General features: G+C 38.4%; 1 protein-coding gene across 1 annotated transcript in view; it reads right to left on the bottom strand.

The window, feature by feature from the left end:
- mchr2b (melanin concentrating hormone receptor 2b) overlaps positions 1-9,599 on the bottom strand; it is a 39,876-nt gene extending 30,277 nt beyond the window's left edge. Inside the window, exon 1 of the mRNA XM_062043758.1 lies at positions 9,038-9,599. Coding sequence (XP_061899742.1) covers positions 9,038-9,429 — 392 coding nt within the window. The 5' untranslated portion in view covers positions 9,430-9,599. The remainder of the gene's footprint in view (positions 1-9,037) is intronic.
- Positions 9,600-13,376: the final 3,777 nt, after the last annotated feature.

Raw genomic sequence — 13,376 nt, 5'->3', positions numbered from 1 at the left:
GTATGTTTTCAGAAGACACATTCTGATTCTTTTGGAGGGTGCGGGGAATTGAGGGCTTCATTTGCATGTGAGGACTGTCGTCCCGAAAATAACCGTTTTCCAGACATACGAGTGTTTCCTGAGGTAGAACTTGGTGAAAAAAAGTTTGAGAGTCACTGTACTAGACTAAAAAGAAGTGTTTTCAATGTAGATTAAAATCACCATATGGTCCCGTTTAAGGAAAAGAGAAGGTTGTAAGCTACAGGGTGGGGGTCTGGGGGGAGGCTATATCAAGATGTGGAAAAACAAACAAGTTTTTAATTTAAAAAATTGTCCGTAGCAAAAAAAACTAACTCTAATCGATAATATCAGTGTTTCCCACACATTCATTTATTTGTGGCGGCCCGCCACAAAAGAATTAGGGCCGCCACAAAAATTTTTATTTTTTTATTTTTTATTTTTTTGTCCTGTCCAGCTTCTCAGGCAAATCATATAGTCGATGTAGATGCCCATATAGGCTGTTCAGATTTACTTTACAAAAGAGAAGTGTAGGATCAAGATTTTTGGAGCTCTTTGTTCAGTGAATCAGATGTTTGATGAAGCTTTGTGTCTATCTACCACCACTACTGTTTTCTGTTTATTTGTTACTGACTGTGGCAGGACACCTCTGCCTCTGTTTCACTTTATGTTGCTGGTAAATAATATGGTTTTAGTAGTAGGCTAAAGTTAAATTATTTAGTATGCACTAATTAAAGTGGCAGAGCTCTAAGAGACATTTTAGCTTTTATATTTTTATAAGATATATTTTTTTGTAAGAACCACAATTAATAAATATATTTCAGTGAATAACTTATTGTTCAAATCTGTATATAAATATGTACATAAAGTGTTGTAATTATATTGTAAAATGGATGGATGGATAGATGGATGGACGTTTAAAACAAAACTGTTATTATTAATTAGTAAGTATACATTTTTTGAGCCTTTTTAGAGAAAATCATAGGGACGGCGTGGGGAAGTTGGTAGAGTGGCCGTGCAACCCTCCGATTGCTGGTTACTGGGGTTCAATCCCCACCTTCTGCCATCCTAGTCACCTCCGTTGTGTCCTTGGGCAAGACACTTCACCCTTGCTCCTGATGGGTGCTGGTTAGTGCCTTGTATGGCAGCTCCCACCATCAGTGTGTGAATGTGTGTGTGAATGGGTGGATGTGGAAATACTGTCAAAGCGCTTTGAGTACCTTGAAGGTAGAAAAGCGCTATACAAGTATAACCCATTTATCATTTATCATTATTTATCATTGTAGTAAATTATGCAAATTACTCGATGATGTCATGGTGACCACGCCCATGGCCACACCCCCACCGCCACAGGTATCCTGGCGGTTTATGGGAAACACTGTATATATATATATACATTGTTATGCCAGAGCTGGGCAAATATTTTGACTCAGAGGCCACATTGAGAGAAAATAATGTATCTTGGGTGCCAATGTGTATGTGTGTATAAATGATATATATCATATTTTTCGGACTATAAGTCGCTCCGGAGTATAAGTCGCACCAGCCGAAAATGCATAATAAAGAAGGAAAAAAACATATATAAGTCGCACTGGAGTATAAGTCCCATTTTTTGGGGAAATTTATTTGATAAAACCCAACACCAAGAATAGACATTTGAAAGGCAATTTAAAATAAATAAAGAATAATGAACAACAGGCTGAATAAGTGTACGTTATATGACGCATAAATAACCAACTGAGAAAGTGCCTGGTATGTTAACGTAGCATATTATGGTAAGAGTCATTCAAATAACTATAACATATACGTTTACCAAACAATCTGTCACTCCTACTCGCTAAATCCGATGACTTATAGTCCAAAAAATACGGTACACATTCTGCTGTAAAAATCTGCTGGACAGTATGCGTGTTTGGGTCCCTTTTTTTTCCAAGAACACTAATACCAAAAGTCACAATTTTCGATAGAGTTCTAAAAAAGTTATGACAGACCACCTAAGACAAACGGAATGGAATTTTACAGTTTTTTTTACTGAATGGGACACCCAAAATGTACATTAAAATAAAGAGAGTGGGATTTACAATATTAACTATGAACGATAAAACACTGAATATTAACAACATATGAACATCACTCCTCTTTTACTTCTCAAACCAGCTCCTCGGTAGTTGTGTATCTTTTACAATCAAACAAAACACAACAAAAGTTTATAAAACAACAAAATGTGAATGCAAAGTGTAATAAACACCTACAATATCATATATTATCACGTAAAAATCTGTTTCCGCATCTGTTTCTGACACATGCGTTTGGGGCTGGTAGCTCTGAAAACAAACCTCACCCACTCTGCTTTGTTCCTCGTCTGAGCTGCTGTGACGTAGATTACCTTAATACCTCGAATATCACTCAAAAACACAGATTTCAACCATTGAAATACTTTCTATAGTTCAAGATTTACGGTCATTTAAAAACAGCACTGCACATCATAATTGCGGCGACAGTTTTGATGTTAATGGTCTAAAAAAATTATGTAGAACGTCTGGCGGGCCGGATTGAAAATCTTAATGGGTCGCATGTGGCCCGCGGGCCGTATTTTGCCCCATGCAATATATGACAATATGTGCTGTGTAGTGAAACATATTTAACTAAACAAATGTTTGCAGTTGTTTTGATTAGATGAAAATGCGATAAGACAGGGGTGTCAAGCTCCTTTTTCTTCATTGAGGGCCCCATCGCAGTTATGGCTGCCTTTGGAAGGCCGTCTGCAATAATAAATATATATGAAAATAGTATCAATAGTATCAATGCCTCATGACAATATTACATAAATGCCAGTTATATTGTTTTATGTACAGTTTTGAAGATAACTTGCTTTTAAATTATAAGCCAAGCAGATATTAAGTAAATATTGATATTTTAACCCCAAAAAAAGGTTTGAAAAAATGTGATATTATTTGTTGTATGTCAAAATTCAAAGAACAAATATATTTATTAAGAAATAATATTACCTTATTTTCCTAACCATAGGGCGTATTAAAAGAGTCATATTATTTTGATTTTTTTTCTAAATTGAAAACACTTACTTGTGGTCTATATAACATGTGATGGTGGTTCTTTGGTCAAAATGTTGCATAGATTATGTTTTACAAATCATCTTCAAGTCGCTTTCTGACAGTCGCTTCCGGATGCGCCGTTTTGTGGGCGGTCTTATTTACGTGGCTCACCTTCGGCAGCGTCTTTTCTCCGTCCTCTTTGTTGTAGCGGTGTAGCGTGCAAGGACGGGAGTGGAAGAAGTGTCAAAAGATGGAGCTAACTGTTTTAATGACATTCAAACTTTACTTCAATCAATAACAGAGCAGCATCTCCTCATCCGGAAACAACAACAAGGCCTGTGTGTCCTGTCCTGTGAAAAACTGTCCGACCGGCACTCTCTAATAACTAAAGTTCCTTGGGTGAATAATGTAAACTCACTACACCGGTATTTTTAAGCGCTTTCATGGTGAGTTTACTGACAGATATAAGTAAGAACTTTACACTACTTTATATTAGAAATGGCAACAACGGAGTATGAATGTCCCATTACAAGAAGATAGAGAAAAAGAAGAAACTTATCAACTACGGCATTGTCACCAGCTACAAAGGCGAACACGCGCAATTTTTCAGGATTTATGCAGATCCCAAATACAGATCAGCAGGTACCAGAAGGTAAGAAAAGTTGCTTTTGCATAATATCGCGAAACAAAACGCCAGATAATATGTCTTACCTTATACACACACCATAATAATACTCGTATGTTGAAGCACATCATGCGGTACGGCTTCATAGCTTAGCAAAGTCGTACTAAAACATTTTGATAGATTTTTGAGCGCCGTGTGTAATATTCTATATTTTCAATTGAACATATAAAATGTTGGTGTTGTTTACTTGAGTCATACTGCAGTCTATGCGTATCTCTTGTATGTGAGTGCCATTATAATTGCAGTCCACACGTATCTCTTATGTTTGACTTCCATCTACTGGTCACATTTATCATTTCACCGTGTACCAAATAAAATAGCGTCGAGGTCGGTAAGCAAAACTAAAACTATTCCAAACATTAGGCACACTGGGTTATAAGGTGCACTAGATAGATAGATTGTAACACAACATAAACACAACAGAACAAATACCCAGAATCCCTTGTAGTACTAACTCTTCCGGGACGCTACAATATACACCCTCCGCTACCCCCCTGCCCCCACCTCAACCCCGCCCACCTCAACCTCTCAGGGAGAGCATGTCCCAAATTCCAAGCTGCTGTTTGGATAGATAGATAGATAGATAGATAGATAGATAGATAGATAGATAGATAGATAGATAGATAGATAGATAGATAGATAGATAGATAGATAGATAGATAGATAGATAGATAGATAGATAGATAGATAGATAGATAGATAGATAGATAGATAGATAGATAGATAGATAGATAGATAGATAGATAGTACTTTATTGATTCCTTCAGGAGAGTTCCCTCAGGAAAATTAAAATTCCAGCAGCAGTGTACAAAATTGAGATCAAATTTAAAAAGTAAAAAGTAAATACTGGGGGTATACATGGAAACAAAACTGTCAAGTTTTGAGGGGAAAAAAAGATTATAAGTGTGCCTTATAGTCCGGAAAATACGGTATATGAAAATGTGTCAATGCCTCATGACAATATTACATTAATGCCAGTTATATTGTTTTATGTACAATTTTGAAGATAACTTTCTTTGAAATCATAAGCCAAGCAGATATTAAGTAAGTATTTATATTTTAGCCCAAACATTTTTTCAAATACTTGATATTATTTGTTGTATGTCAAAATTAGAGGAACACATATATAATTATTAAGAAATAATATTAATGATATTGACGCACATTATTTCCAGGCTTTCACGTTACGTTTTATGTGCCGGGGCAAATCTAGCCCCCGGAACCACATTTTGGACATTGATACTATGATCCACGAACCAATAGTCTTCATTCATCTGCTGTATGTTTGTTTATATAGTGCAGCTTGGCAACAGACATTCTGAGAGAATATATGACTGGTGCACTTGTCGGGTATACAACATGTCATTTGTTTCATGAAACCTCCAAGGTTTCTCATTGTTATCCCATTGGCTTGCCCTGATGTGGGATCTGTCGTTGTGGCTTGTGCAGCCCTTTGAGACACTCGTGATTTAGGGCTATATAAGTAAACATTGATTGATTGATTGATTGATTGAATCTTCAACTTCAAACCCTTGTCACATTAAATGAGTTTAAAGCTTCCGTGAAAGGATTGCAGTCTACCTTGTCTGTATGCACATGTGTTATGTGAGCCAGTTGTAATGTTGTAAATGTAATGTTTTATGTGTTGTTTACTGTTTTTAATGTAACCTCCCAACAGGTGTACAAGAAAGTGCATCCCTACCCTCTTTCAAAACCGCACTAAAAGATCACCTCCAGGCAACTTCAACCCTAAACTAACACCCTCCCCCTTCCACATCCCACCTCCCCGGATTGTAAATAATCAAATGTAAATAATCGAATGTAGATACTTGTTATTATACTTTCTGATCTCTCTCTCTCTCTGTGTCCACTACTTGCTGTACATATCCTACCAAGTCAGACCAGTGACGTGCAGTCACTGGAGGCAGGTGAGGCCCTGCCTCACCTGCCTAAAAGTCAATGACTGCAGGGCCACAACATTAGGTACACCTGCAGACTGCAGCACGGATTTCATATTTCATTCATTCACAACTCCTCCAACACAAAAATTATTGTTTTTGCACTTTTTGGATTGTTATTAAAAAACTTTTTTAAATAGATTAAATCTTGCACGTGGAAAGTTTAAGTGTGGGCTTTAGTTGATATAACACTCCCGTTAGGGGGTGCATTCTACGGCGGGGGTGCATTAATCCAGCACGACAGCGACGCATGGACTTCATTTATAAGTAAAGGTAAGACCATAATAACGTTTTTTTTTATTAAATGTGCTTTTTTGTGTGCTACAGTTTGTATGTGTAAAGTTAAAGTTAAGTTAAAGTACCAATGATTGTCACACACACACTAGGTGTATTGAAATTTGTCCTCTGCATTTGACCCATCCCTTGATCACCCCCTGGGAGGTGAGGGGAGCAGTGGGCAGCAGCGGCGCCGCGCCCAGGAATCATTTTTGGTGATTTAACCCCCAATTCCAACCCTTGATGCTGCGTGCCAAGCAGGGAAGAATAATGGTATGAGCTTTTAAACATAACCCGTTAACTGCTACCAATCGAATGGTGAATAAGATACTCTTTAGGGTTCATATGTTTGTAAATCTGACTGTGATGAAGTCAGTGCCTCACCAGCCATGAACCTCACCGCACGTCACTGAGTCAGACCTATACTGTTACAATGTCCATTTCTCTGATGATGCAATTGTTGATGACTGAAGTGCTGATATCGACCAAACCTAACCCCCCCCCCCTCCACATCCCACACCCCGGATTGTAAATAATGTAAATAATTCAATGTATATACTCTGATGATTGACTTGTGTGATGACTGTATTATGATGATAGTATACAGTATATTTGTAGCATGAATCGATTTAAGTGGACCCCGACTTAAACAAGTCGAAAAACTTATTCGGGTGTTGTTGTTACCGTTTAGTGGTCAATTGTACGGAATATGTACTGTACTGTGCAATCTACTAATAAAAGTCTCAATCAATCAATCAATCAAACCTTGCTGCTGCCCTCTTGGCCAGGTCTCCCTTGGAGATGGGATTTTACCTGTTTAAATAAAAGCTAAATTAACAAATTAAAAAAAAAATACTTGGCAAACTCATCACGCGGCACGGATAAAACCTGATCCGGCCCACGGGCCGTACGTTTGCCACCCCTGATTTAGACAATATAAGCAGTGGAGGTATGTATTTCAATTGGCCAATAAATGTGTAAAAAATGAAAAGGAACATCAACATCCTAAATCAGGGGTGTCAAACTCATTTTAGATCGGGGGCCACATGGAGAAAAATCTACTTCCAAGTGGGCCGGACTGGTAAAATCACGGCACGATAACTTACAAATAAAGACGACTTCAGATTGTTTTCTTTGTTTACAAATAGAACAAGCACAAATATACAAATCATAATGTTGTTAGGTTTTTTTTACACTTACATTTTGCGGTTAGTAATTTATTTGTCGTTATATACATTTTCTGAATAAATTAAAGACTAGACTTCCTTTTATTGTCATTCAAATTTGAACTTTACAGTACAGATAAGAACGAAATGTCCTTGCATTAGCCCATGGTAGTGCAGGATAAAAAAGCAATAAGGTGCAGATATAAATAAATAGATTACTGTACAGATAAATACAGTATATTGCACTTTTGCATATGCATCCACGTTTATTGATGTATGTTATATTGTCTTTATATTCCAGCGAGTTAATCCCTTTTTGGGGGAATTGAGGAGATTATTTTGATGCGTTTAAGAGTCTTACGGCCTGAGGGAAGAAGCTGTTGCAGAACCTGGAGGTTCTGCTACGGAGGCTGCGGAACCTCTTTCTAGAGTCCAGCAGTGAAAACAATCCTTGGTGGGGCTGGGAGGAGTCTCTGCAGATGTATGTGATAATGTTCAACAGTCAAGTCATTGGTGTTAATTTTCAATCTATCAAGATAAAAATTATATCAAAATCAAAATACAGGATGTTTTTTACGTAGTTTGATAATTTTCCTCGACATCATGTGGTTTATTTTGTACATATGTAGCATCATTGATTGATTGAGACTTTTATTAGTAGGTTGCACAGTGAAGTACATATTCCGTACAATTGACCACTAAATGGTAACACCCGAATAAGTTTTTCAACTTGTTTAAGTCGGGGTCCACTTAAATTGATTCATGATACAGATATATACTATCATATATACTATCATCATAATACAGTCATCACACAAGATAATCACATTGAATTATTTACATTATTTACAATCAGGAGTGTGGAGGGGGGGTGGGGTGGGGGGTGGGGGGGGGGTGGGGATATGGACATCAAGTAGTGGACATAGAGAGAGAGAGAGAGAGAGAGATCAGAAGGCATAAGAAAAAGAATCTGCATTTGATTGTTTACATTTGATTATTAGCAATACGGGGAGGGAGGGTGTTAGTTTAGGGTTGTAGCTGCCTGGAGGTGAACTTTTATAGCGGTTTTGAAGGAGGATAGAGATGCCCTTTCTTTTATACCTGTTGGGAGCGCATTCCACATTGATGTGGCATAGAAAGAGAATGAGTTAAGACCTTTGTTAGTTCGGAATCTGGGTTTAACGTGGTTAGTGGAGCACCCCCTGGTGTTGTGGTTATGGCGGTCATTTACGTTAAGGAAGTAGTTTGACATGTACTTCGGTATCAGGGAGGTGTAGCGGATTTTATAGACTAGGCTCAGTGCAAGTTGTTTAACTCTGTCCTCCACCTTGAGCCAGCCCACTTTAGAGAAGTGGGTAGGAGTGAGGTGGGATCTGGGGTGGAGGTCTAGAAGTAACCTGACTAGCTTGTTCTGAGATGTTTGGAGTTTAGATTTGAGGGTTTTGGAGGTGCTAGGGTACCAGGAGGTGCATGCGTAATCGAAAAAGGGTTGAACGAGAGTTCCCGCCAGAATCCTCAAGGTGCTTTTGTTGACCAGAGAGGAAATTCTGTAGAGAAATCTCGTTCGTTGGTTAACCTTTTTGATTACCTTGGTTGCCATTTTATCATCTACAAAGATACAAAGAATTGCTATTGTGACATCCAGTGGACACATTAGAACAGCTGTTTCTTTCATTCAAAAATTTCAGGTAAATTTTTATACTTAGCAAACTCATCCCGCGGGCCGGATAAAACCTGTTTGCGGGCCTGATCCGGCCCTCGGGCCATACGTTTGACACCCCTGTCCTAAATACACAATACATTATTAATTGTATGATTCTTTTAAGGACGAGATCATGGAAACTAGTTACATTATTGAAATTAGCAGTGAAATTGATTTTCTTTTTTTTGAAGTGGACTTACCTGTCAATGCACAGCACCGTGACAATCCCCACGGTGGTGAACTGGTTGCTGACGTCCACCACAACCACCGCCTTGCACATAAAGTTCCCGAAGACCCACTGCCTGTCTCTGACCAACTGGTGGATGTTGAAGGGCATCACTAGCAGGAAGAGCATGTCCGCTATGGCCAAGTTCAACACGTAGATGTCCGACACCATCTTCTTCTTGCAGGCGGCCACTGCGTAAATGACCAGTCCGTTGGCCAGGACTCCCACCGAGCACAGGATGCCGTAAATAGACGGGAAGATGTGCATAAAAGTGGTGATGTCGATGTAGCTGTACGGGGGGAAGCTGGCGTTCCCACATGACGGCTCGGTGAAGTTGTTTGGGCAGAGAATGTCCGTGGCGTTCATCTTTTCTGGTTTTTTTTTTTTTGGCGTTCTGATTAAGGTCCTCCCGCGCGTCTTTGTGCTGGGTGGAAGTGCGCACGGCGCGTCCAGCTGGCAACTCTCCACTGGTCCTTCTCTCGTCCTCTTTGCGCAATTGAGAAACAGGCGCGATTTAATCGAATCCAACTGTGCTGGTCTCTAGAGCATGTTTTTATCTCTGTGGGGGCCAACAGTGGAGTGGCCGACACAACCCAGAGGCGCGCTGGTTGGATTGTGACACCAGACGCGCCTCGCAAAAAGTTCCCTCCCTTCAAAACATCATCATGGCTCTTGGACAAATCATGCAAATCAGCCAAGAAGTATTCCAAGAGGTTGTTTTTATTCCCCCATTCATTCCATTAATACAATTTATTTAGCACTAGTGTTGTGCAGATATACCGGTACCAAGTGTAAACATGTATATTGTACTGAGCAGCCAGGTCAGAGATGGGAATACTACTTTATGTGGCAGTGTTTTCCATTTGTGTTTCTATTAGTCCTATAGTGTTGTCCCGGTACCAATATTTTGGTACCGTTTTAGTACTTTTCGATACTTTTCCAAATAAAGGGGACCACAAAAAATTGCATTATTGGCTTTATTTGAACAAAAAATAGGGTACATTAAACATATGTTTCTTATTGGGCGGCATGGCGTAGTGCAGGGGTCACCAACGCGGTGCCCGCGGGCACCAGGTAGCCCGTAAGGACCAGATGAGTAGCCCGCTGGCCTGTTCTAAAAATAGCTCAAATAGCAGCACTTACCAGTGAGCTGCCTCTATTTTTTAAATGTTATTTATTTACTAGCAAGCTGGTCTCGCTTTGCCTGACATTTTAATTCTTAGAGAGACAAAACTCAAATAGAATTTGAAAATCCAAGTAAATATTTTAAAGACTTGGTCTTCACTTGTTTAAATAAATTCATAAATTTTTTTACTTTGCTTCTTATAACTTTCAGAAAGACAATTTTAGAGAAAAAATACAACCTTAGGATTTTTAAACACATATACCTTTTTACCTTTTAAATTCCTTCCTCTTTTTTCCTGACAATTTAAATCAATGTTGAAGTAAATTTATTTTTTTATTGTAAAGAATAATACATACATTTTAATTTAATTCTTCATTTTAGCTTCTGTTTTTTTGACGAAGAATATTTGTGAAATATTTCTTCAAACTTATTATGATTAAAATTCAAAAAAATTATTCTGGCAAATCTAGAAAATCTGTAGAATCAAATTTTAATCTTATTTTAAAGTCTTTTGAATTTCTTTTAAAATTTTTGTTCTGGAAAATCTAGAAGAAATAATGATTTGTCTTTGTTAGAAATATAGCTTGGTCCAATTTGTTATATATTCTAACAAAGTGCAGATTGGATTTTAACCTATTTAAAACATGTCATCAAAATTCTAAAATTGATCTTAATCAGGAAAAATGACTAATGATGTTCCATAAAAAAATGTTTTTATTTTTTCAAAAAGATTCGAATTAGCTAGTTTTTCTCTTCTTTTTTTCGGTTGAATTTTGAATTTTAAAGAGTCGAAATTGAAGATAAACTATGTTTCAAAATGTAATTGTCATTTTTTTCTTGTTTTCTCCTCTTTTAAACCGTTCAATTAAGTGTAAATATCATTAATTATTAATAATAACAGAGTTAAAGGTAAATTGAGCAAATTGGCTATTTCTGGCAATTTATTTAAGTGTGTATCAAACTGGTAGCCCTTCGCATTAATCACTACCCAAGAAGTAGCTCTTGGTTTCAAAAAGGTTGGTGACCCCTGGCGTAGTGGGTAGAGCGCCCGTGTCAGAAACCTGAGGGTTGCAGGTTCGCTCCCCGCCTCTTACCAAAAAAATCGCTGCCGTTGTGTCCTTGGGCAGGACACTTCACCCTTGCCCCCGGTGCCGCTCACATCGGTGAATGAATGTTGAATGAATGATAGGTGGTGGTCGGAGGGGCCGTAGGCGCAAATTGGCAGCCACGCTTCCGTCAGTCTACCCCAGGGCAGCTGTGGCTACGAAAGTAGCTTACCACCACCAGGTGTGAATGAATGACGGGTTTTTAAACATGTAAAGCGACTTTGGGTACTTAGAAAAGCGCTATATAAATCCCAGGTATTATCATTATTATTATTATTATTGCAAGTTTGTCCTTAAATAAAATAGTGAACATACAAACCCTGTTTCCATATAAGTTGGGAAATTGTGTTAGATGTACAGTGAATGTATATGTACAGTATGTGTATGTTTGTACAGTGAATGTATATGTACAGTATGTGTGTATGTATGTTTGTACAGTGAATGTGCGTGTAGATGTACGAACTTTGAGTGTATATGTATGTACAGTATTTGTGTATGTATGTGGGAGCGTATGTACCTATGTATGTACACTACCGTTCAAAAGTTTGGGGTCACCCAAACAATTTTGTGGAATAGCCTTCATTTCTAAGAACAAGAATAGACTGTCGAGTTTCAGATGAAAGTTCTCTTTTTCTGGCCATTTTGAGCTTTTAATTGACCCCACAAATGTGATGCTCCAGAAACTCAATCTGCTCAGAGGAAGGTCAGTTTTGTAGCTTCTGTAACGAGCTAAACTGTTTTCAGATGTGTGAACATGATTGCACAAGGGTTTTCTAATCATCAATTAGCCTTCTGAGCCAATGAGCAAACACATTGTACCATTAGAACACTGGAGTGATAGTTGCTGGAAATGGGCCTCTAAACACCTATGTAGATATTGCACCAAAAACCAGACATTTGCAGCTAGAATAGTCATTTACCACATTAGCAATGTATAGAGTGTATTTCTTTAAAGTTAAGACTAGTTTAAAGTTATCTTCATTGAAAAGTACAGTGCTTTTCCTTCAAAAATAAGGACATTTCAATGCGACCCCAAACTTTTGAACGGTAGTGTAAATATAAACGGAATACAATGATTTGCAAATCCTTTTCAACCCATATTCAATTGAATGCACTACAAAGACAAGATATTTGATGTTAAAACTCATAAACTTTTTTTTTTTTTTGCAAAAAAGAATTAACTTAGAATTTCATGGCTGCAACACGTGCCAAAGTAGTTGGGAAAGGGCATGTTCACCACATGGCATTTCCTTTTAACAACACTCAGTAAACAATTGGGAACTGAGGAGACACATTTTTTAAGCTTCTCAGGTGGAATTCTTTCCCATTCTTGCTTGATGTACAGCTTAAGTTGTTCAACAGTCCGGGGGTCTCCGTTGTAGTATTTTAGGCTTCATAATGCGCCACACATTTTCAATGGGAGACAGGTCTGGACTACAGGCAGGCCAGTCTAGTACCCGCACTCTTTTACTATGAAGCCACGTTGATGTAACACGTGGCTTGGCATTGTCTTGGTGAAATAAGCAGGGGTGTCCATGGTAACGTTGCTTGGATGGCAACATATGTTGCTCCAAAACCTGTATGTACCTTTCAGCATTAATGGCGCCTTCACAGATGTGTAAGTAGCCCATGTCTTGGGCACTAATACACCCCCATACCATCACAGATGCTGGCTTTTCAACTTTGCGCCTATAACAATCCGGATGATTCTTTTCCTCTTTGGTCCGGAGGACACGAAGTCCACAGTTTCCAAAAACTATTTGAAATGTGGACTCGTCAGACCACAGAACACTTTTCCACTTTGAGGATTGCACACTCTTGGCATTCTTTCGATGAGCTTCAAGCACACCTGTGAAGTGAAATCCATTTCAGGTGACTTCCTCTTGAAGGTCATCGAGAGAATGCCAAGAGTGTGCGAAAAAGTAATCAGAGCAAAGGGTGGCTATTTTGAAGAAACTAGAATATCAAACATGTTTTCAGTTATTTCACCTTTGTTTGTTAAGTACATAACTCCACGTGTGTTCATTCACAGTACTTTATGGATTCATTCAGGAGAGGTCCCTCAGGAAAATTAAAATTCC

The sequence above is a fragment of the Entelurus aequoreus genome, linkage group LG04 (genome assembly GCF_033978785.1).
Source record: "Entelurus aequoreus isolate RoL-2023_Sb linkage group LG04, RoL_Eaeq_v1.1, whole genome shotgun sequence".
Lineage (NCBI taxonomy): Eukaryota > Metazoa > Chordata > Actinopteri > Syngnathiformes > Syngnathidae > Entelurus > Entelurus aequoreus.
The sequence above is the reverse complement of the archived record's forward strand: the minus strand, read 5'-3'. Positions and strand labels throughout refer to the sequence as shown.